The sequence below is a fragment of the Copidosoma floridanum genome, unplaced genomic scaffold (genome assembly GCF_036245765.1).
Source record: "Copidosoma floridanum isolate Cflo_tuat_1 unplaced genomic scaffold, Cflo_Japanese_pri ptg000025l, whole genome shotgun sequence".
NCBI classification, from domain to species: domain Eukaryota; kingdom Metazoa; phylum Arthropoda; class Insecta; order Hymenoptera; family Encyrtidae; genus Copidosoma; species Copidosoma floridanum.
Genome location: NW_028321902.1, coordinates 4,019,955 through 4,044,197, shown reverse-complemented (window position 1 = coordinate 4,044,197; position 24,243 = coordinate 4,019,955). Strand labels below are relative to the sequence as shown.

General features: G+C 36.9%; 1 protein-coding gene across 3 annotated transcripts; it reads left to right on the top strand.

Annotated features, from left to right (window-relative positions):
- The first annotated feature begins 830 nt into the window (after positions 1-830).
- Positions 831-23,654, top strand: Esp (Epidermal stripes and patches). 3 transcript variants are annotated; one of them, XM_089595255.1, is made up of 8 exons: positions 831-1,161; positions 9,905-10,056; positions 19,544-20,014; positions 20,084-20,554; positions 20,618-20,785; positions 20,867-21,169; positions 21,767-21,912; positions 21,972-23,654. In XM_089595255.1, the coding sequence occupies exons 2-8, from the start codon at positions 9,906-9,908 to the stop codon at positions 22,347-22,349; spliced, it is 2,088 nt and encodes a 695-aa protein (XP_089451381.1). In that variant the 5' UTR covers positions 831-1,161; position 9,905; the 3' UTR covers positions 22,350-23,654. The 3 variants fall into 3 exon arrangements, with proteins under 3 accessions (XP_089451381.1, XP_023247493.2, XP_089451380.1); XM_023391725.2 differs by lacking the exon at positions 831-1,161 and having other exon boundaries at positions 9,881-10,056; positions 20,084-20,304; positions 20,380-20,554; XM_089595254.1 differs by lacking the exon at positions 831-1,161 and having other exon boundaries at positions 9,881-10,056.
- The last annotated feature ends 589 nt before the right edge of the window (positions 23,655-24,243 follow it).

Below are 24,243 nucleotides of genomic sequence, written 5' to 3'. Positions count from 1 at the left end.
CGTTGGCTTTAATTGATGAGTCACGAGGAAAGGAGTAATCAGTCATATTCCGCGAAGGTTCCCTATTCTCACAAATTAATAACGCGTGACAGAGCTTGATTTTTTTTTTTTTTTCATTTTTCTCGCGGTTAATTATCAGATGTACAAGTAAGTAGGATTTAAATCGGGAAAAAATCACGAGGTACATTTTTGTGAATCCCAATTGTATACAGTGAGTACGTTTACACACATTTAGCCGTGAGTCATTGGTCACGATTCATATTTTATTTTTCAATTTTCAATGTCAGCAATATTTACGTACACACTGTAATACAGACCTCGAATCACCTCCCAATTGTATATGTAGGATTAAATTAAATAAAAAAAAAAAAAAAAAGTTATTCACAAGATAAGAGGTCATTCAATCACGACTCTCCAAATCTGAATATAGAGGAAAACCAAGATTTAATTTTTAAAAACGCACCAACTCCCCGTAACCGCTCCAAAAAACGTACGCGGTCTTAGATAACGTTCAATGTTGTTTTGCGAGGCTTATGTTTTTCTGAAAGATTATCCTCTCTCCCTCAAAGTGCAGTGTTCCCTTATGAAAAAAAAAAAAAAATCGGCTCTCCCCAAAACCGTATCCATCCCTAAACCGGTCTCCTCCCGAGCGATCTGTTTACAACGTGTGTGAGCCCACGTACACGCCCCAACGAAGAAGAAGGAGAAAAATTGAGAGCGCAGAGGGAGAGAGAGAAAGAGGAAAAGGAGGAGGAAATCGGTTGGCGCTCGCGCAAAGCCCCCGCGGGAGAGAGGGAGCATTTATACGTGGCCGTCGGCTCGCCGCGTGTACTATTGCTCTGTTATCGGAGTGCGCTCGCGCTTCGGCTGCTCCTGTTTCTTCGGACGCGTTGCAATCGGTTTCGAACGAAGCGACGGAAATCGCGTGTGCAAAGTGTTTTTTTTTTTTTTTTCTTTTTTTTTCCTCCCCCTCCACAATTTTACTCATAGGAGGAAAAAGTAAACGTTAATCAATAGAAAATAAAGTATAAACAGCATCCGGATTTTGTCGGAAGAAACGATGTGGTTGACGAGGCACCATCGGCGAAGCTGAGGTGTATTCGCTTCCGCCGATCGGACTTGGACGTCGCTTGGCATTTTCACTGGAATATTGTATTAAAGGTTGGTCATTCGATTATTCATGGGTTAAACGGCGCATGACTAGAGCGTTGGAGCGTTCAATTGTTGGGAATTTTGGTAAATGTTAAGAAAACAAGTAGGCTGATTAATCAATTATTGTCAAACAATCGGGTTTTTTTTTTTTTTATTGGAATTTTATAGAATTTCTTGCATAACTGTTGAATAAACAAACTTGAAAGTTGTTGGATGAAGACAAAAACTAATGGTTTTTCTAAGTGTCGATATGGGGTAAATAAAGACATGTGTTATTATTTTGAAGTTATAGTCGGTCGAAATTGCTGAGCGATGGGTTTTCACTGTACAACGGTATCTAATAGTTTTTATTTTATTTTTTTTCATTATTTACGAAATTAAAAAGAGCAGTAATTGACAATTATTTTTATAATTATTTAATTATTTTGTTTTAATTACTCATAACACGTATTGTATCAATATAATAGTTTAAAAAAGTTTAATCTTTTTTTACAATAACTAGATTACGAGCAATTTATTAGTACGTGATTAGGATATTTTAAATCTGTAATTAAAATGTAAAATTAGACCAGTAGTATGACGAAAAAGCTTATAAAAGTAAAAGATTCTTAAAATACATTTTTCAAACATTTTCTATTGATTTGATGAACTTCAATTTTATTACCTCACTTTTATGAATTCAACTTTGAAATGTGTACGAGTAATTTAACAAGAAAGTCCATACAAATTACTCTTTTTATTTATAATTATAACGGTTAGCCACGATATATTTTTTGTGATACATAAAAAAAAAAAAATGTTCCAGTATTCACTGTCTAGCCGACTAGCCGATATCGCAGTTTATTGCCTCTCGTTTTCCAAAGTAAATCTGTTTTTTTGACACAAGTTAATTTTTTTTTCTTTCTTCAAACGTAAATACTTTTTGAGCTTAAAGTAATTCTACAAAAAATTTTAATCTTATCTAGGAGTCAAACTCTGATTTATATTCCGAGAGTTTTTGTAAGCTGTCGAACATTATTTCACGTTTACTATTTAACGAGACGTGAGGTCATTAAGTAAAAGATAAAAACGTACAAAAGACTAGTAACGAAAATATTCACCTCACACTATGAGACATCAATTTTCGTAACAATGAAAAAAAAAAAAAAAAAAATTTAAGTGTCACGAAACGAAAATCAATTAACAAACTGTTTAATCAATCAGGCTAATCTTTCAGTGGTTTGATAAAATACGTTTTTGAGTTGTAGATTGTTAGAATCTATATTTTTAGCTTTATCTCTTGAACCAAATTATTTTTATCAACCTTGATATTGAATTGCTGAAAACGTTATTGTAAATGTTAATATTTATGGAAAAACAAATGTTATCGTTGCACTCCAGAACCTTACACACTTGGACTAATTTGAATAGTTAATGCGCGTAAATAAGAGACGTGTCAAGACACTCGAGGCCTTAAAAAAAAAAAAGAAAAATTGTTCAATGAATACCAGAAGAAAATAAAATCAATTATCATTTTCACGTGGGTACGTTTTCTCAGCGATTCCTAAAAATTAAGAGGATGTACAAACTTGATTGTTCAGCTGATGGTTTGTGGAATGCGAGTAATGATATTGAGTAACAACAAAGAACCTTATCGGAACTGGCTGATAAAAAGCTTTTTTTTTTTTTTCGTGTACATAGGCATACAAAGGCGCACTCGAGCCAAGCATAAACTATTACCGTTCCGAGGAATGTTGAACATGACAAACGATACGACATTGATGTATGTGCGTGTCAATCGGTTTCTTTAATCTTTTTTTTTTTTTTTTTTTTTTTTTTCCGATCGTGCATTGTATCCACCAAATGCTTTTGTGCTGACTTTATTAAGGGGATTTGCTCCCGAGAGGATAGCAATAAAACATAATCAATGTAATCCAAGTGTGTCTTAACGTTTCCGAATACGTGGTAATTTTCATTTTTATTTTTATCCGGTTTTAAGTGAAAAAGGTACAATTTTAACGAAATCGCTACAATAAATAAAATTCGAGTTACATTATTTTGCAATTTTATTTTGATAATAGGAAACAATTTGTTTTTTTTATTTCATCAAGTACTTTTTATAATTTTTTGTTACAACAGTTTTACCTAAATTACTTACGATTGATTTACCTAAAAAAAATTACCATTCCGCACGATAAATCGGATGCAAGCTGATAGAAAAAAAAGGGTAAAGTTTTTATGTTTAACAGTAAAGATTATTATTGTTTTAACAGTTAAAAATCATAAATTTTTCCTTTTTTTTCTATCAGTTTGCATCCAATTTACTATGCAAAGTGGTAATTTTTGCTGGAGTTTCTCTATAATTTTTATTATTTATTCCCCTCGGTGTATACTTGCATCGATCGACGAAGGATGAAAAAAAAATTTCAAGTCACGCTTGTTTCGTCGTTTGAAAACAAATTAATCATCGTCCCTACTTTGATAATTTTTCTCGCCCGAGCATTTGAACAAACTCAAATACTTCAATGACAAAATGAAATATACTCCACTAGCGTGTATAGATAGTACAATAGTCACGCATAGTTTTTATCACTACCATTACGATTAATCGTATACCTATACACGATAACAAAAAAAAAAAAAAAAAAAAAAAAGTTTCCATCACGCCTCTTGATTATATAAAAAAAAAAAAAAAGAAACGCACGAAAGATCGGTTTCCACTTTTAAAAAATACCCAACGCGAACCACCCCGAAAAAAAAAAAAAACCGCCAACCCAATGTCTGACCGAATCAACCGCTATACTACTCGCACGCGCGCAACGACAAACACCATCCATCTTTTTTTCTCCCTTCATGCCGCAAAATTAGGCACAAGTGGCCGAGATTGGCTCGCGCCTCTTACACTCGCTGCATAATCGAGCAATCATTTCCTACTCGTTTGGTTTTATTATTGATCATTGCCCGCGCGATCTCGAGCTCGTTGCGCAAAATTTTCCTTCCCGACAATCGGCGCGAAATAAAAAAACAACAACCAAGCAGCCCTTCCTCCCAAAAACACCCCAAGCCCGCGTATTGATCGAGAGGGAGAGCTGGCGATTAGCTTGCGAAACCGGGGGTTGCGTAAGCGCCGTTTCAATTCGCGCGGCCTGTACTTACACACCTCCCCGGACTCACGTAACCGACACCCGGGATTATTGACACAGTTTCCAGGACCGTAAATCGTGGCTTTACTTTTTCCCCCCTTCGATCGACAGGGGGTATATATATACACCCCCCTTTGTCTTTTCCTTCCTCCCAGAGACCTTGAAACTAGGCGCGCCCGCGAGATCGGCCGGTTTGTTTGGTTTTTCGCCTCGTCTCAGCTTTTGCCGAGGCTTAACTGTTGGAACCATCCAAGGGATATAGTTGTAAGAGCCTGTTTGTATGTTAAATTTCAAGTTAATATATACACTGTTTTAACATTTCATAGGAAACATGTGAAACTTCACGGAACATTGTATTAAATTCTACAAGTTGAAGTATTAATTTTTATAATTTCTCGTTAATTTTGCTTCATAATGATTATGTGCTTTCGAATCGTTTTCATTGAAATTCATAAGCCCTTTTTCTAACAGTGGTCATCGGTACCAGCAGGTCGAAACAAAGTTCATCGAGTCGTTTTGGTTTTGGTATAGCTGAGGTGCTGTAAAGTACACCGAAGTAAAATATTTTTACAATATATTTTGAGCCTTGGCTTGTGACGTTAGAAAAAAAAAACACAACAGTTTTCATTTCCCGATGGTGGATGTATACGGGGAAAAAAAAAAAAAAAAAAAAAAAAAGATGTAAACAAAGCGGCTTGGAAGACACCGCGAGAGTGATGGCTTATCTTGCTTATCGGGTGGATATAATAAACAGCACGTGATGGCGTGCGCGTGTGTACCGTACGAAGACGACGCGGGGCAATCAAATGGTTGTCGGCTAATATAGCGTCACATGATTCTGATTGTAGATAAATGTGTGTGTGTGTGTGTGTTGACAACGGCGTTGTCTTTATTGTGAGGCTTAGGAGCTTTTTGTGCGGATGCTTTTCTGTTTGTCGGATGAGTGGATTGTGTATTTGTGTTTTTTTTTTTTATTTGTTAACCGTATAGTATTTTTTTTTATGGGTGGATTAGAAGCTAGGGTTTTTTGATGAACGGGATTTGGTGCTATCTCGCTTGGAAAAACGTTTCGTAGCTGTGATTTAGAAAAAATATGTTAATGAATAATTTTTTTTTTTTTTTTTTTTCAGCGTGACACGTGGTTTTTTAATAATGGTGAATTTGATAGCGATTTCATTGAAAAATCGTAACTATGCTAAGATGTTGCGTTGGTATTTTTATTAATTTATGGGATGGTTTTTTTTTTTTTAAATATCGACTATTATGAAAGTATTTTGGTGCATAGGTGTTATTTAATGGAATTTGTCGTAAGTTCACTAATCGTTTTCACAAACAATAACAACAAAAAAAACATTTGCTTTTCAAATTTGAGTCTGTAAATATAACACGCGTTGAATTACCAACTTGTTAATTTTTCGTTGTCTATTTTTGTTTTTCGTTTAAAAGCTGCTAACCAAAATTGATTTGCAATTTAAAGCAACGTAGTAAAAAAAAAAAATTGTCTCTAATTGTCGTAACCATTAACACTGTCTCCATGAATTAGTTTTTGAAAAGGTTCGTTCCAAAAATAATAATATAATAAGAAAATTATAAAAGTTATTGGAATCTATTAACAAAGTTACTAAGAAACTTGCATTAAAATCTCGAAATGAGTTACAACAAAGTTTTTGAACAAATTGGTATTAAAGTAGCAATTTTATAGGCGCTCTAATGCAAAAAAAAAAAAATTTTCAAAATTTTATTCTATCGATACATGTCTATGGTATGGTACAGTGTAAACGGTCGATTTTTTCATTCTTCATTTGCTAAGATTTGAATGACCTTACAAGATATATATATATATATATATATATATATATATATATATATATTATAATTGCTATTTGTATTAAATAATCAAAAGTAGCTTAAGCATGAATTATACTTTCAAATAATTGTCATCCAAAAAATAAAAATTTAAAAATTAGGTTAAGAAAACGAAACCTTCTTAAGAGTATGACATCATCCGGGAAGTCCAAAGTAAAACGAGATTCAACAAATAGACGAACAGAAAAAAAGCAGACCATAAAATCAAAAGTACATAGAATCATTAATCATCATTTAGTTAGGGGCCCGATCAGACATGCACCGGAAAAAAAAGATGGGGATGGAATTTTTTGATGTCACCTCATTTGGAATGTGCCATTATACCTTTTGTATCGTCAGATCGAAATTTAGTCATGTATTGATTAAATTTTTTTTTTTTTTTCAAATAAATTAATAAAATAAAAGTTATTTGTTTAAAATAATTGTTAACCCCTTTAGTTCAAACCATATAAGAATTTTTCTCACATATTTGTCTCTAAAGATAGTACTTTATAAAAACAACCGAATTTTAAATTTTTTAAATTAGGTTCATAGAACTACAAATTTATTCGTGTAGAAACATTTTTTTAGTATGCTTTGATAAACTTTTATTTTTTCAATACAAAATTCTCGTTTCTTAAATTTTATAAATGATATTTCTGCGCTTATAGCTGTATACATGCATTGTAAAACATAATTTCTAAAATAAAAGTACTTAGATTTTTTATGTACCAAAACTAAATTTTTTTGACATAAATTAAGTTAATGTTTTAACTTAAACTATGAAGCACCTAAAAAATCACCAATTTCGCGGTTTTGAATATTCAAACAATTTTTTCCAAGTTTAATTTTTCTCGCCGAGGGTGCAAAGTGTTGTTTCGCACACTTTGGCCCATATAAAAAAAATTTGATATTGGTAATTTGTTCAAACAAATGGAGACGGGACAACTACAAAAATCCCATATCCCAAACAATTTTTCTCGATCTTATCGGACTCTTACAAATATCACATGACCATAGAACGGACGCGAAACCGGTCACGAGACCCACAATGCCGAGCGTCAAAGATTGCATCGCCTACGTATCGCATCGTGCCAATGTGGACGAATTAAACGAGCGCGTAAGTACGCACGTGCTCTCTCTCCCTTTTGTTTGTTGTCGCGACTCTATATACACGCGGTTGATATGTTTTTCTTTTTTCTCCCTCCTTCTCTATTATATACACTTCCACTATACTTGCTTCCAGAGCAGCCATGGCACGCCAATTATCGTCTTGCCTCTTCTTCGTTCGTTGGTCTATCCTTTATGGAATATTCTCGATGCGGAGTATATCGACAAACGATTGCGAGAAAGAGACAATTTTTTTTTTTTTTTTTTTATCGAACGAATTCAACCACAACTCGTGTAGAAATCGGTAATTTCTTGTTTTGATAAGGAAAATCTGAGCTCAATAATGCTTATTTCTGTCTCTAATCGCTGACGTTGCGGGTAATCTTCGATTGGTGCGTGTGTTGTTAAAAATAGTCTCAGCATTGTAATCGTCGCAATCTAATCAATGCTCTTAATTTTTCACGTTTTTTTTTTTTTATACGTACTGTTTCGTAGCACGTGCTAGGCACAATAAAATAAAAAATATCAACTGAAAAAACTTGCGTTTCGATTAAAAAAAACAATAGTCATTGGCTTAGATTTGTTTGTTTGTTTTGAAAAATCGCACATCATGCAAAAGTTATATCGTTCACGAGAATGAGACAACATATCACGTGTATTTATTTTGAATGGAGGAAAAAAAAAAAAAAATTGAAAAACATCCCGGATAAATTCTTCTGTTGACTTTACTAGTATAGGTACTAGGATAAAATAATGCAGTCATTGGTTATTGAAACTGTTTTTCTTTTTCTTTTTTTTTTTTTTTTTTTTTTTTTTCATTCAACTCATTCAGATCTGTCAATTCCACTTGTGTGTGTTATAGGAGTATACAAAAGAGAATGAATTGGTGAAATCAATGAAAAAACAAACCACGCGTTTTCATTGTCACGTAGGCCTATTATTTAATTGTCGGAATCTCTTGAAGAATCATGTGATTGAGGAATATTAATTTTAAAGGTTTTTGCGTGGGCTGGCTTAGACGTGAACACTTTTACAACTTTTTCTGATGAAAATATAATTCATCATTAATGTTGAAACATTTTTTTTATTACTACTTATAACAGTAGTGCTTCACAATAATTTTTTCCATTAAAACAACGCATTCCAAATTGAAAAAAAAAAAAAAAATTGTTAACTATATCAAAATTTTATTAACATTAAAAAAAAAGAAAAATATTTTGAATATTTCGTTTCAAATATTTTACGATAAACTTTAATACCTCTAAAATGCATTGCATTTATCTGTTGGAAACAAAATTTTTTTCCTAGTATTGTATTGTGAGTAATGGTGAATGAAAGATTTTTTTATCATTGAAAATGCACTTTTTTTATAAAGTTCTTTCGAGCCACGAAATAAATGTGACCAAGTCCTTTATCATCCCTTATTTGTACCTTTAAAAAATGATAAGAGAAGCGGTAGCATAAAAAATTATAAACTGTCTTTTCGATGAATGTATTCTATACTCTTTTAGTTGCAACTCGGTTCAGAGCGAAGAATATTCGCTCGAAACAAGATTTAATTTGAGCTTTGGTACAGGCAATGGTGTTGATCGGGTCGACAGTCACAAGCGATCAATGCTCATTTATAAATTTGACACTCAATGAAAACTACGCGTTTTACTCGACGGTTGGTTATGTAATCGAGTTCTCGACCAAAACTTTTATCATTCTGTATTCAGATAAATATTTTTAGTTTTTACCTTAACTAAAATTGAAGTTCATTCGCAAGTTTTGTCGGTTTTATTCTAGACTGGTTTACAATGAAAAGAGTGTCAACAATTTTTCTTGGCACTTTTTTCTCTTTGCTGAATGTAGAGTGTAGGATCGCAAGGCGATAACTACCCATAGAATACACGATTTTTTTCCGTTTTTGGTTTTTCTGTGAACAGGTTTTTTAAAACCATTGAAGCACATGCACAATAAAAATTGTATCAAAAAAAAAAAAAAAAAAAAATCATGCGTACGAACTAATTTCATGATTTGACACCAAATTAAAAATAATTTAATGAAATTTCTAATAAATTAGTAATTAATAACAAAATGAAATTGATCGATTTATTTCTCTCTCTCTATCATTAATCGAATTAATTTTTTAATATGTTGAAAACAAAATTAAAAATTTTTCATTGCCGACATCAATTTTAAATTAATTAGTGAGTACAAAAATTAATCTAGAATAAATATTAAGTCACGTATGAAGACGGAGTATTAACTAATTAATTTTCCAATGAATCAAATGTACCAAACGTCTTTCTAAAACACTGATAAAAATCCAGATTCATATCTGATCCTTTGATTCTCTTATCGCCACTAAAACGTGCTACATGTAAGCCGTAAAAAAATTTTTCTCTGCATACCACAATCCAACGATTCAAAGTACCGACTTATCAACCAATAACTTTTATCAGTGAACAGCAATGGTAATGCTTAAATTAAAAGGAAAAACAAAAAGACCTAACGCGCACTAGCTGGTCTATAGTTACCTTTAATCGTATGGCTTTTCAAAAAATTACGCATTGTTGTATTAACTGAGTGAGGAACAAAAAAACTCGTGACGGTGTAACACGACTCTTTAAACGAAAGTTTTACCATATCAATATTTTAATATTTTTAGATTAAAATGTTTCTTATTGCAGAATGAAGAAGGACGAAATAATGAACGGCAAGGGCCTGGACGGCGGCTACGTGAACCACGCGCTGAGCGAGTCCACCGCTGATTTGGCAGCCAACGGTTCCGCCAAATCTTACAAGTCGCAGCGCGAGTTGCACGGCTCCTCTGACTTTGTCTGTAAGTATTGTTGTTTTTTATTTTTTCTTTTTCTTTAGAAACGTTAAAAAACAATGAAATTTCTCAAACTATCTCTCTAATCTTTCTGCCTTTTGCTCGCCGCGAGGATGCCACAAAAGTAAGTTTTACTTGTGACGCGAGGGCTTTCTATGTGCACTAGCTAAAGCAACGCGAGCTTCTTATTTGTATTTTTATCAATAGTTGCATTCAACGAAAGGCTGCCAAAATAATTTTTTATTTTTCCCCAAGTTTTTGTGTCATTGATTAAAAAGTAATTTTTATATAATATTGACATTTTTTTTTCTAAATGAAATAAATTAGAGCTTAAAAAGCTCATTAAGAATTTGCCTAACGAAATCGATTTAAAATTATTTTAGAAATCATTTATGAATTAATAATTGTATGAAACTGTATTTATCACGAAAAAAAGTATTGTGTCTGTCCTTCGTGTGCAAATTACTGTTACGTCGAATAAATCGTTGTATAATAAAAAATAAATGATTTCTAAGTAAATAATTTTTATAAAGTACTCCATAAAATCGTCATTGTTTAAAAATTATTTATTATTTTGGCGAAATCTAAATTCATTTGTATTGTTTAACGTTTGAGCGAATGAACGTACATCAATTTCATTAAACAATAGCTCCAAACTTAATTCAAGTGTGACTGTTGTTTGTCGAGCATTCTTTTCTCAGTCAAGCTATACATTCATTCGAGACGATAAAAAAAATTGTAAGGATTTCTCGCACATCGCACAGATAGTCGCACAGGGCAGTCCGCTCGAGAAAACAGGCCTACGAGAGCAAATAAACGACATCCGGTTCCGAATGTGGAAAAAAAATTTTCTTTTAATCCACGCGAGCGCATGTAATAAATCAACTCGTAGTGTTTGAGCGTGCAAAAAAAAAGTCAGCTACGAGACTCTCGCGTTCTCGGCTACTTCCGTTCGTTCAATCTGATTTCTCGAGTGAAATTTTCCAAAAGAAAAAAAAAAACGTCCTCCCCTCCACCCTCGTTTGGTCCGCTCAAAGTAACACACTCGATTGTGCGCGGTTTTTCATTTCGCTCGGCTGATTGGAAAATTAACGATCCGTTGCGAGCGGTGATTACAAAAATTGCCGACCAAAGGCAAAAAAAATGAACAATGAAAAGGCGAAGACGAAGCCAAAGCTCATTGGTTGGTTTTCCGAGTAAACTGAGAAAGGCAATCGCGGCCGATCGACGCAACGAAGGGAGTCGTAAATCTGGAGCAATTCCCCGCCTCCTCATGTAACCCGCGGCAGGAGCTCCTCGCGTGATGTAACCCGATTTTCTCTCTCTCCCTCTTCGATCCGTTCGCGTCTTTCCATTTTTCTCGCTCAGCTTCGTCGTTTAGAACGCGCGAAAACAAAAAATTTAACCAAGCATTATTTAGATTTTTCCTATGTAAATGTTCCTATTATGATCACAAATTTCATCATACCTGTTTCTTTAATTTTTTTTTTTCTCAATTGTGATCTTTAATGGTAGAAATTTTGATTTTTGCTGGTGCGCTATAAATTTACTATTATTATTCTAATTTTTAAATGTAGGTTTTAACTGTTAAATTACTTTGTTTTATAAAAAAATTATAAGTCCAAAATGTAAACAATTATGGAACGTTGTACCTATTGCTTCATAAGTATGTCCCTATTTATGAAACTTTTTTAAAAACTTATAACAAGTAACTTGCCAAACAAATACATGAATTTCCATAATCCACGAATAGGGACATTTACCTTAAGTTCTTTTGTCTGTCTATTTATTTTTTATTTCCATAAAGAGATTCTGACTCAATAGCCGCTGGGAGTTACAGAACTGCTCGAGTTTTTGCGAATAAGTACACAATGCCCGAGTTTTCCGCTTTTGCCTGCTCACGTGTGAGTATTTTTTATTTTTTTTCACGCGGAAAATCACTAAAATCGGCTATATCAGATCGTCATTTTTCCACGATTCATCACGCTTATTGTTTAATGTGGTCGATAAAAAGCGACTTTAATTCGCTGTAACGAAATTCCAATGCACGTCGGTTGATCGTGAATTTTTCATGATTATGCATCGATTGTGTAATAAAGGAAAAAAAATGAGGTAATGTTGGAATTTGTAATTTCGTGTCGTAATTGCACTATAATCCGGTTTTTTTTTTTGTTGCGTGTCAATCTACGATGTCGGAACAGGATAGCGATCGATTGAAAATTATAATTGATTTTTTTTGCTCATATAGAAGAAACATTTTGAACGATTTCGTCGCGGGAGTGTCAAACTTAACTTTTGATAATTGGCTTTATTCATTTAAAAAACTGTACGCTTTTGCATATGCGAGATACGATTGATACATTTATCGTTACCAGAGCAAAAAATCTAATTGCAATGTACATAATTTTTTGTTTGAGATTTTTTTTTTCTTGAAGTCGTAATGCTTGTCAGGAAAAAATATAATTGATGGTAAATAACAATTCCGTCGATTATTGCAGTAATTTAGAGCGCAAGGAGGATGTTATGAAAAAGAGGAATATATTTTTCAAGATATACATTTTTTGTATTCAACACTTTGTCGTTAAATGTCAATTTCTTTTTGCTATTGTCACGTACGATATCATAGCTACACGTACGTGCGCCCCCTCTTTTTGGGGCCTACTACAGATGATTGTAGTGGGAGAGAGTAAAGCGATAAGCAGATAGGATGCTGAAAGCAGCACTCTCTCTGGCTGGAACCGGCAAGGACGAAGGTCGTACACACGTGACGCGCTCTTCTCTCGTTTTTTGCATAAATAAAGACGTTGATACTAGTTCCTCGACTATTTACTTCGTGCGCACCCCAAGACCATAGAATCCTACGCAACAGTTTTGGTGTCAGAAGTGGGATGGTCATCGCGATTAAATAAATAAATAAATTTTTTTTTCGGTTTTTGTTGACGATAAAGTATCGACTCTCGCGATTTTTGGGAAACACACATAGTGTCGTGCCATGAAGTGAGCTAGGAACTGCTACGAGAGAAATTAGCGGAGCGAGGAGTTGCTGAAGTACAAAAAAAAAGCAGCTTCAATCAAGGACCAAGGCGCAGGATTCCCGGGACTACGATAGAAATCAAGCAAACAAGGATGATAAAGATCTTGGTCGCCATTATTCTAGCCGGGAGCATATGGTAAGTACTTGAGATTTATAAATAAACAAATATATTTAACTGTCCCAGGGGTCCTGTTAAAATTTTTTAGTGCGTTATAAATTAATTTTTTTGCTATATCGCTTTTGCGTTCGGTATCCTCCTCATAGTATCGGCGGTGCGTCATTAGGGTAATTTATCGTGAGTCAGAAAAATTTCGGACCGTGAAAATAAATCGGTCAGATTGACGAGTTGGAGTCAGAAATACTGACCGTATTTTTAGAGCACAGCCCCGAAACTCAAATGGAGTGGGAAAAAATGGGTAAGAAACAGCGTATGCTAATGTTGAAGTTTTTGAAAAAAATGAAACCAGGGGTGATTAGGGAGAAAGTTTCACAAACAACGTCATGCATAATGGGGGCGGGTGCAAAATATTCAAACACCGTAAGGAACGACGCCGCGAATACGTCACCCTTAAAGAATGCAGATTATACAGCCGGAAATGGGATGAGCGAAATTTCGAGGGACGTAAACTCGTACTCGAAAGATAGGTTCGACAGTAAAGATACACAGGATACGCTTCAACATGCGTTCAGACGAGGAGAAAAACAAGCGGCGCAGCAAACAGCACAATGTGTGACACAGTTTTCGGAGGAAGCACTTACAAAAAATTGTAGGGAATTAGTATTTGGCCATAAAAACAATTGGAACTTACCTTCAAGGACGTCGGAAGAGATAAGAATGTATGGGGGGCAGCAAACGGGAATCCCAAATTTTTTGGGCGCAAGGATGCATGACGCTGGACCCAGCTACGAACCCACAAGCCCAATAAATGAAAGGGTGAGAGGCCAACCGATAGCACCGTCATCTGACTGGCCGTTTCGGGATAATAATATGCACGGGGAATACATTTTGCGAGAGCAGCAACATCAAGCGCAGCCAAATCCGACTTACATAAACCCTATCATGAGTCAACAGTGAGTGGAAAACACGTACCCTGTCAGCATGCACTAAAGTGCACTGTCCCATGTCAACAGCACGGCGAGTGGCATCCCTATATTCAACGGAGATCCAATAAACTTTCCGCTTTTTGAACATATGGTGAGGACAGCAAATGAAAAATACTTTATAGGTACATTAGGCGGTAAACTTAGGGGGATGGCGGCAGATCAATTTTGCACCCGGTTATCACTGTTTAATACCGTAGACGCATTTGTACTCGCGCTGTCACGGCGATTCGGGAGCATGGGAGGCATAGATACACAGCTAGCCCAACTTAAGTCACTGACTCAACTGAACAGTGAGTCAGTTATTCAGTACTGCAGCCGGGTGCAACGGTTGCATAATAGAATAATGATGACTCATGACGCCAACCCACAGCTGTCCCAGATTCAGAAAACTGCCCTAAAACAATCCGCGGATAGAGAGTTAGCGAAACAGTTTATATATGGGTTGAAAGCGCCATACAATTGGAACGTGGCCGGGGTAAAACCTGTAACACTGGAGGAGGCCATTGAAGCGGCTATAGATGTAGATAACGAGTTAAGTTTACGTCAAATGGCACCTAATGATTTTAGCACATATGCAACACGGGAGAGTTGTTTTGGTAAGAGGAATCCAAGGATAGGCATGTTAATCAGCGATGCGCCAGAGGGAAAGAGCGATACGGACGAATGGGATGGCATCAAAGATGTTAAGTGGTGCTCATATTGTCAGGAGCACTGTCTGCACTCTACGAGCGGGTGCGAAAAGCTAAGGAGGGACGCGAAAAACGGAAGAATAAAAGACCCCGATAGGCCATGGTGTAGCTATTATGTTTGTTATGGAGATTCTTGCTAGGTCAAGGCAAGTTATATATGCCCGCGTCGGGGTAAATAGCGAAAAAATAAAAGTAGGGTGAGTTCCTTTACAAAAAATGAGAGAAGGAGTTTTATTCGGAAATTTTATAGCCACAAATAATGGTGGAAAAGTTTATGCTGAGTGTGTAAACACACTAAATGAAACAATAAGCATACCTGTACCGGAAATAGAGTTATTAGAATGCGAAGTGATGCGAGAGGCCGATCCATTTAGCGTCGAAAGGGACGACGCTCAGGGCGTTAATGAGGCAATTATAAGACTTTTTGAGGCAGATGGCCAAATCAGAAGAAAAATGAACAAAGTTGAATATGGCGTTACAAATAATCATACAAGTGGCGGGAACAATAGTGATTTCAAGAACACTGACAATTTAGATAGGTTGTCGGATAAAGAAAAAATAGCGAGAATCGATAAAATAATGCAGCTTATTGATGTTTCAAGCTGCAACGAGGAAGAAAAATCACACGTCCGGAAACTCATAGAGTATAATCCATTTGTATTTGGCCTTTATGGAGAACCACTGAAAGCAACTCATATATTGAAACACCGCATCATAACTACGACGGACAAGCCCGTGACGGCGAAGCACTATAGGTACCCACCAGCGCTAAGGGAACAGATGAAAAAAGAGATAGAGAAATTGCTCGAGCAAGGAATCGTCGAGTCTTCGAAATCGCCGTACAATTCTAACATGTGGATTGTACCCAAGCATGCGGGGCCGGACGGGGAGAAGCGTTGGCGCGTGGTAACTGATTTTAGGCAGCTCAACGAAATTACTGTAGGAAGTTGCCATCCCTTACCATTCCAAAGTGATATACTTGAGCATTTAATGTCAGCTCGATACACTACAGTAGTCGATCTAAAACAGGGATTTTTTTAAATAGAAATTCATGAGGATGACGCACACAAAACAGCATTTTCTGGGCCAGACGGTCATTATCAGTATAAGAGAATGCCAATGGGGTGTACGGACTCGCCGAATACATTTTTAAGAGCGATGTCACTCGCTTTGGCGGGTCTACAAGGTCATGAAGTCGAAGTGTATTTGGTTGATATTATGGTGTTTGCTCCGAACCTCGAAGAGCACGGGAGGCGTTTTATTAGACTTTTAAAACGGCTTTCGGAAGCAAACTTGACAATTGAGCCGAAAAAATGCCAATTTTTGAAACGCGAAGCGAAAGTACTGGGACACGTAGTAGGAAACGGACAAATAAAAACAGATCCAAAAAAAATCGAAGCAGCGAAGAAATATCCGAGACCTACGGATGCAAAGAAAATTAAACAATTTCTTGGATTTGTCGGATATTATAGATGATTTATCCAGAATTATGCAAAAATTGCTCAGCCGCTCTCCAAACTCTTGAGAAAAGAAACAGAGTTCAAATGGGAAGAGCAGCAGGAGCAAGCTTTCAAAACATTAGTTGACGCATTATGTAGTGAGCCGGTACTTATTGCACCTAATCTAGACAAGCCTTTTATAGTTACAACAGATGCGTCAGACTACGCAATAGGAGCAATATTAAGCCAAGGCGAATTGGGGAAAGATAGACCGTGTGAATATGCTTCACGATGCCTTCGAGGGAGCGAATTACACTACCCAACGTATGATAAGGAACTGTTGGCTATAGTGTTTGCAAAAGAACAGTTTCGGCCGTACTTATTTGGGCGCAAATTTACAGTGTACACAAGCAAGTAATGCATTAAAATTAACAAAAAAAATCAACAAAACGGATTACTCAGATACGAGAATGACGTTAGAGAAATAACTAGCAATGCTGCTGAAAACAACCCCAATGATTTCTGCTGAAATGAACCCGTCCAGTACCTCATGGCGCGGGGCATACCAAAGACCCGCGGAGATTACGGTGACGGAAAACTACTAGGAACAGCAGAAAAAAAAATTTTCATTTTTTCCAATCTTGTAGTACACATGGCAACACCAAACAAAATTTATTACTGTACACTAACATAAGACACACTAAAATCACTGATTCATTTGGTCAATTCACTCTTAATGACTTTCTTTTTAATTTATTAAAAAATTTTCCTGTAAGACTCCATGCATTCTGGCGATCTTAGCGAGGGACAATTTCTCTCACTCAATGGCGCCACCTGACATAGGCGCATAGCGAATAAGGCTCCATCATAATTCCCTTTCCATACATGACACACAAGAACGGAAGGAAGGGAGCGGAAAATTTTACGAACAGAAAATCGGACAGACTAATATAAGCCAATTGAGCCTCGGGCACAAGATGGACAATCTTCGTGGACTCGCCTCTGTTGGAGTATAATAATAATTAAATGTGTTAATAAAGTGTACTTATTAAATTACCAACAAGAATGAGAAATATAAAAGAAAAAAATTATAAAAATAATAAAGACAGAGTAAGAAAATATTAGGCATGTGGCAACAAGGAAGCGTAGTCGTAGTAAAATAGCGAGAAATAGATTTATGTATACTGTATAGCGTGTGAGAAAACAGATATCTGTAAAGAGAGTGCCACACTCGCAACTGAAAATAAGCACACGGTTCTTGAATGGTATAATGCATTGGGTAGCGTCATATTCGAGTAAAGCACCTTCCAGGTACATATAGTATGTGCATGAGCGTAGATATAGGAAAATAGAACGTTAACAAAGACGACACAGCCAACCGCTCTCTTTTCTCGCCCCTCACTCTCTCTACTGCGGTTCTTAAAAGATGTCAAAAACAAGAACATACCCGCGGGAATAGAGAAGGATATACGAAATAAGAAACCATTACGGTGGAGCGTATCACCCAGCATACGAATACGAGGAAGTGCAAATAAAAGGAGAACTGTCAGGCTGCAAGGGTTAACCGTGGACGGTGGCGGAAATAGTATTAGGCACGGCGGTGAATTCGTTTGGATTTTTAAAAATGGGGGGGGGGGGGGGGCCCTTAATACTAAATTTGGCCAGAATGTTTACAGGTGGAAGAAACCGTTCCGAAAGTGAAGGCGCCGCAGCGAGTGCAGTGACAGTGCAACCAACAATGCTACAGACCATATAAATACCAGTTGCGTTGCAAAATCAAGTACGCGTAGCGGTCAGAAGTGCACCTTAGGCAACTGACAAAATGAAACGTCCTCGCGCATAAGAGGATGAAAAAAAAAAAAAAAAAAAATTGTAATTAAATTATGGGTACATACATAAATCTAGGTTACGTTGGTTTATTATAATTTAGTTACCATATTTACGAACAAAAAAAATGCATTATGTCAAAATATCTAATAGGCTCGTAGCCCAGCCAACTGTAACAATAACACGAATAAAAACATTAAAAGAATGATCGAATCAACAGTAGGGGAATAAGTGATATTATACAATACATCATAACATACTGTAATGCCATATTTTACAAATTTAACATGAATAACTTACTGTAGGATTAAATAATTTGTTAATAACTAGTAGAAATAACTTCAAGATTATTACACTCCATGAATTTACAAATAAGAATTTTGCAATAATGCACTATATTATGAAGGGAGAAGAGCGTGAACAAAAACAATAAATGTTTACACAAAAAAAACAATTTAGCGAATTTGTGTAAAGGAGGAACAAGGACTGGTTTTTTTTTCTCTCCACCTTTTTACTCCTATGTTAGAAATCTCACATACAATATCAACAACATTACACGAACATTACTCTAGCACAAACATGTAAATTAAAAAGGAAAATCGCCATCGAGGACGATAGCGACGCAGCCTCGGACGTGTCACGTACGATATCATAGCTACACGTATACGTGCGCCCCCTCTTTTTGGGGCCTACTACGGATGATTGTAGTGGGAGGGAGTAAAGCGATAAGCAGATAGGATGCTGAAAGCAGCACTCTCTCTGGCTGGAACCGGCAAGGACGAAGGTCGTACACACGTGACGCGCTCTTCTCTCGTTTTTTGCATAAATAAAGACGTTGATACTAGTTCCTCGACTATTTACTTCGTGCGCACCCCAATCCTACGCAACACGATGGTGCAATAATAGTAAGAAACGGGTTTGTAGTTTTTGGTACAATTTTTTTTTGCATTCTGGATCACCTTTAGTTCAATACGTAGGTACGAAACAAAGGTATTGTTTTGTTTAAGATCCGCTACTTTTTATTAAACACGTTGTTCTTAGAACACTTTTCAATGGTATGGGCAAATAAAAAAATTTCTTTCCACATTTTTTGCAACCTGCGCAGTATTTTTTTAAATTCCAAAAAAAATGTTTATCTGTTGTCAGTGTTGAACCTTAATATTCAAAGTGATAGAAAGAAAAAAAAAAAAAAAAAAAAAAAAGATATTATCATTTAGAAATCAGAGAATTCATATATATTATTTCCTTCTTCGGTTGCTAGCATTAAATGTTCTCACGTAACGACAAATAGTTCCACTTGTTTGCTTTGGTGAAAATGTACGAAGCTGCTTTTTTGAAAAAACTGCATAAAATTCTAAAAAATATCACAAAAACGGGAAAATAAAAGAAAAATTTTCCAGTGGTGGAGGATCCAGACGCAGGTGACGACGAGAGCAAGCAGCGCGAGAACGGTTTGCTCGACTGCGGCCAGGAACTGATCGGCCGATTGAGACGCTCTTGTTCGCGCAAGACCTTGAAAAAGCGACTGCCCATCGTCAATTGGCTGCCCAAGTACAATGTCCAGGACGCACTCGGCGACCTCGTGGCCGGCATCACGGTCGGCCTCACCGTCATACCCCAGTCGCTCGCCTACTCGCAGGTCGCCAGTTTGCCTGCCGAATACGGCCTCTACGCCAGTTTCCTGGGCTGTTTCACCTACATATTTTTCGGTTCGTGCAAGGACGTTCCCTTCGGACCCACTGCCATCATGTCCCTACTGACTTACCAGACTGTCAGCCACATCAACCCCATTGAGGACAGGGAAAGGCACGCGGTTTTACTTTGCTTTCTTGTTGGTCTTATCGAACTGCTCATGGGCGTTTTCGGACTTGGTAAGGACATCCACACCCCACGATGTACAAATGCCTTTGCAATCTCACCCTCGAAATCGTTGCTTCTAGGTTTCCTGATTGACTTCGTGTCCGGTCCGGTGAGCTCGGGCTTCACCTCAGCCGTCGCCCTTATCATCGTATCGTCCCAGATAAAGGACATTCTGGGCATCAGCGCCAAAGGGCCGACCTTCGTCGAAATGTGGCGTAGCATCGTCGAGCAGCTGCACACCACTCGGGTGTGCGACGCGACTCTGGGCGTCTCCTGCATAGTGTTCCTTCTCATTTTGCGGGTTAGTTACTCTTCCAGATTTGTCACCCCAAAACCGGTGTATGCAAAAGAGACTGACAGCCTTTGTTGTTTACAGTCAGTGGCTTCCATGAAGTTTGGCCCGGATGACGAGCACCTTCGCAGTAAGGGACAAAAAGTAGTAAACAACTTCTTTTGGCTGACGGGTACGTCGAGAAACGCGCTGCTCGTCATCATTTGCGGAGCTATTGCCTACAATTTTCCTACGGGAAACAGTCCGTTCATACTCATAGGTGAGTGCCGAGAATAGCAATTCCAACATTTTGGACATTTTATATATTCAAAATGAATTCCAGGTGCTATCCCGAGTGGAATGCCGCCAGTTCAAGCACCTCCGTTTGGTTTTACGAACTCGGACAACGCCACGGTCTCGTTCTTCGACATGTGCGCCAACTTAGGCAACGGGATCATCGTCCTGCCCTTGATCGGTTTGATGGAAGATATTGCGATCTGCAAGGCTTTTGGTAAGCTCGACAGCTTCTCCCATTTGACATAGTGTTACACGACCAATTTACTTACTCATATGGAATTTTACGACTTTGCAGCCAACGGAAAGTCAGTGGACGCCACACAAGAACTGATAGCCATAGGAATCTCAAACATTGGCAATTCGTTCGTCAAATCTTTCCCTGGAAGTGGATCTCTCAGCAGGAGTGCTGTGAACAACGCTTCTGGCGTGCGGACGCCTTTGGGTGGTATTTATACGGGTTTCCTGGTCATATTGGCCCTGAAGTTCTTCACTCCGTACTTTTATTACATACCGAAAGCCACTTTGGCGGCCATAATCATCGCCGCTGTTATCTTCATGGTAGAGGTCAAAGTTATCAAGCCCATGTGGAGAACGAAAAGTGCGTAACGCAGATGATTTGCTTGGATTTAATTATTTTACAGGCCCATTCGCGAATGATGTTTCAATTGGCTCTTTGGGTTGGCATCTACCCCCTCCACCTCTATTTAACTAACCGTGGGTAACCGGCACTATACCGCCACCATGATGAAACGGACGCAGTTGTGTTCCAGGCATGTAAACACAGCTGATTCGATAGATGTACCAACAATCTCAAACACTAATGTTTCATGTTCATCCAACCAGCTGTATAACGGTGTAAATACGCCTGGAACACAACTCCGTCCGTGTCATCATGGCGACGGCAGTTCCGCCAACCTTAAATAACTTAATAATTCATTTTTGGAATAGACCCACCGTTTGGTTCATCAATTTCGAGTAAATTTTGGAGATATTTAGGTCAACCCCACATGTTCAAATTAGTTTGTTTAACCTAACGGTGTTAACATTACTTTTGATTAGTTTTAAGTAGAGGAGGAGGTAGGTTGTACCAACCTAAGAGCTGTCATTAGCCAGTAGATTATTATTGACCCTAAGAGCTCTCATAAGCCAGTAGGCGCACAAGTTGTGGATCATTATTGACTTGTCTTCATTGTAGAATCCGACTTGATACCGGGAGTGGGGACCTTCATTGCTTGTCTGGCACTGCAGTTGGAATACGGAATAGCCATTGGTATCGGCATCAACGTTCTCTTTATCCTCTATCACGCAGCTAGACCCAAGATAAGCATCGAGAAGTTAAAGGTAAGGGTCACAAATTATGGCCTTTTGGTGGATGGCACGTAAAATATTGTTATTTCCAGAGCCTTCGAGGTGTCGATTACCTGATGCTGACACCCGACCGATGTCTCATCTTTCCATCGGTGGACTACGTGCGCAACTTGGTGACCAAGTACAGCCTTCGAGAAGGCGGTGAATCGACCCCCGTGGTCATTGACTGTTCCCACATCTACGGGGCGGACTTCACAGCTGCCAAAGTCGTAGAATCGCTGACCAAAGATTTCGCGGCACGAGGCCAGCCGCTGTTTTTCTACAACCTCAAGCCGTCGGTCTACGCCGTGTTCGAGGGGGTGGCGCCCAAGGACTTTGTCGTGTACTACACGCAAGAGGGCCTCGACGAACTGCTCAAAGAGAGGGCCACTCACCAAAAACAGGTGCTGCGGGACGTCATTGTGCCCTAGCGCCATGGTGATCGCGTGGATCCTAGTATTTTTGTGAATTTACTAATCGAACCGGACGTTAAGAGTTACGACACGTTTGCCAAAACAATTATGAGATGTAGCGGTTAACCTATAGAGAGAGACTCGTGTTTGGAATTGATGATTTTGTTTAGGAGTATAACTGCAGTGTGGCGCGTGTATTAAAGAAGCAATATTTTTCAAGTACTCGTAAAATTGATCAGTATTTTTTTTTTTTTTTTTTTTTTTTTATCGATCTTCATCTATTTCTATATTTCAATATGATTCATCGTACAGCATAAGTTTTTGTAGCTATGATGAATCAAACCGCATTGTTATCGTGTTTTTCATGCCGAAGACGTCACATTAATTGACTTTAATTCAATATCGTTGATGCTTGCCTCACTTATTATCTTCGATGAGTCCTATGTTAAATAAAAATCACGTGGTTTTAGCACGTGGTGAAACTCTATTACGCAAAAACACGTGGTTTCGTCTCAAATTACCACGTGGTTTTTGGAATACCATGCAGATATTTTTAAAAAATTAACAGGTGGTATTCGAAAAATCGTTGAGTAATTTAAGACGAAACCACGTGGTCTACCTAACTAGAGTCTAATGTAGTACTAGCGAGTTTAAGCAATGCTCACTTATATTACTTAAATTATTATTCAAAGTATATTTTTATCACAAGTGTGAGATGTATTATATCACAATGTATACGTTTTAAAGTTGAAAGAAGCTGCCCCATTTAGGAACTTTGATTTTTAAGGATACGAAATATATATATTTTCATGAACTAGTTTTAACGAATTTTTAAACAATATTTAGCAGCCACTGTACATATGGATTGCATTGCGTAGCTTTTAGTAGCAGTAATAATTTCTGTGATAATTTTGTAAAAAAAAAAAAAAAGAAGCAAGAAGTATCCTAAATGTATATGAATGATACTGTAGAAACGAGTGCTACGAGAACATTAGAGCAATATTTCGAGTGTACGCAGTATTCTGTCAAAGTTCAAAAGCAAATAACAAAATTTTAAAAGTGTGTATCTAAAATTAAAGAGAAAAGTTAGTGGAATGGTTTTTTTTGCATTAAAATGATTAAGTGTGATGTGATTAATTCAACAAGGGTGATGACGATGAAATTTTCTTTGTCGTTGATTTGTGAGAAAAAAAAAATGTTTATTTATTACGTTTTTTTTGTATTTTTATTGTGCAAAATTACTTATACAGTTCTTTTTTTTTATCTTCAGTATCATCGTATGATGTACATACAGTGTATAAATAAATTCATCTAAAGTATAAATATCGGTGTTCATTTTCGTAGAACCATTGCCTCGACCATTGCTTCAGCGTACAGTTTAGTTATAGTACACTACAACGTTTTTTTTTTTCCACCTACATTTTGATTAATTATGCAGTACTTTACATTTATCATGCTTTTTTTTTGCTAATAACTTAACTTTTGTTATCCTAATTAACGCGATTATTGAGACAATTTTATCTTCGAATTAACGATATTTTTATTCTCGCCAAAACGAAATGTAAAAACATTATTTTGGAAGTATCACGTGACCTCGTCGTATTTTGATATGCAATAATAATTTGTGCACCATTTTCAATTTACGTATATATGTTATAAATTACGTCTACGTGTAATAATTACAAACAATATAATCTTTTTATCGATAACATTAATGGTGTTAACATTGTATCGTAGTCAATTTTGGCAAAAATACGAAAAATTTTTTGAAAATTTTTCTTTTAAAAAGGAAAAAAATTTTCACTCACTACTTATACTCCGGTCAATATACAGTCATTATCGACCGAGAGCAACTTTCTCAACCTTTGATGAGTTTAGTATACGCGCTATAGACTATTAATACTGTTGTCGT

Coding starts and splice junctions, on each gene's coding strand:
- Esp (XM_089595255.1), top strand. CDS start 9,906: ATGAAGAAGGACGAAATAATGAACGGCAAGGGCCTGGACGGCGGCTAC. Junction 20,555..20,617: donor CAGTCCGTTCATACTCATAG/GTGAGTGCCGAG, acceptor AATGAATTCCAG/GTGCTATCCCGAGTGGAATG. Junction 20,786..20,866: donor TGCGATCTGCAAGGCTTTTG/GTAAGCTCGACA, acceptor ACGACTTTGCAG/CCAACGGAAAGTCAGTGGAC.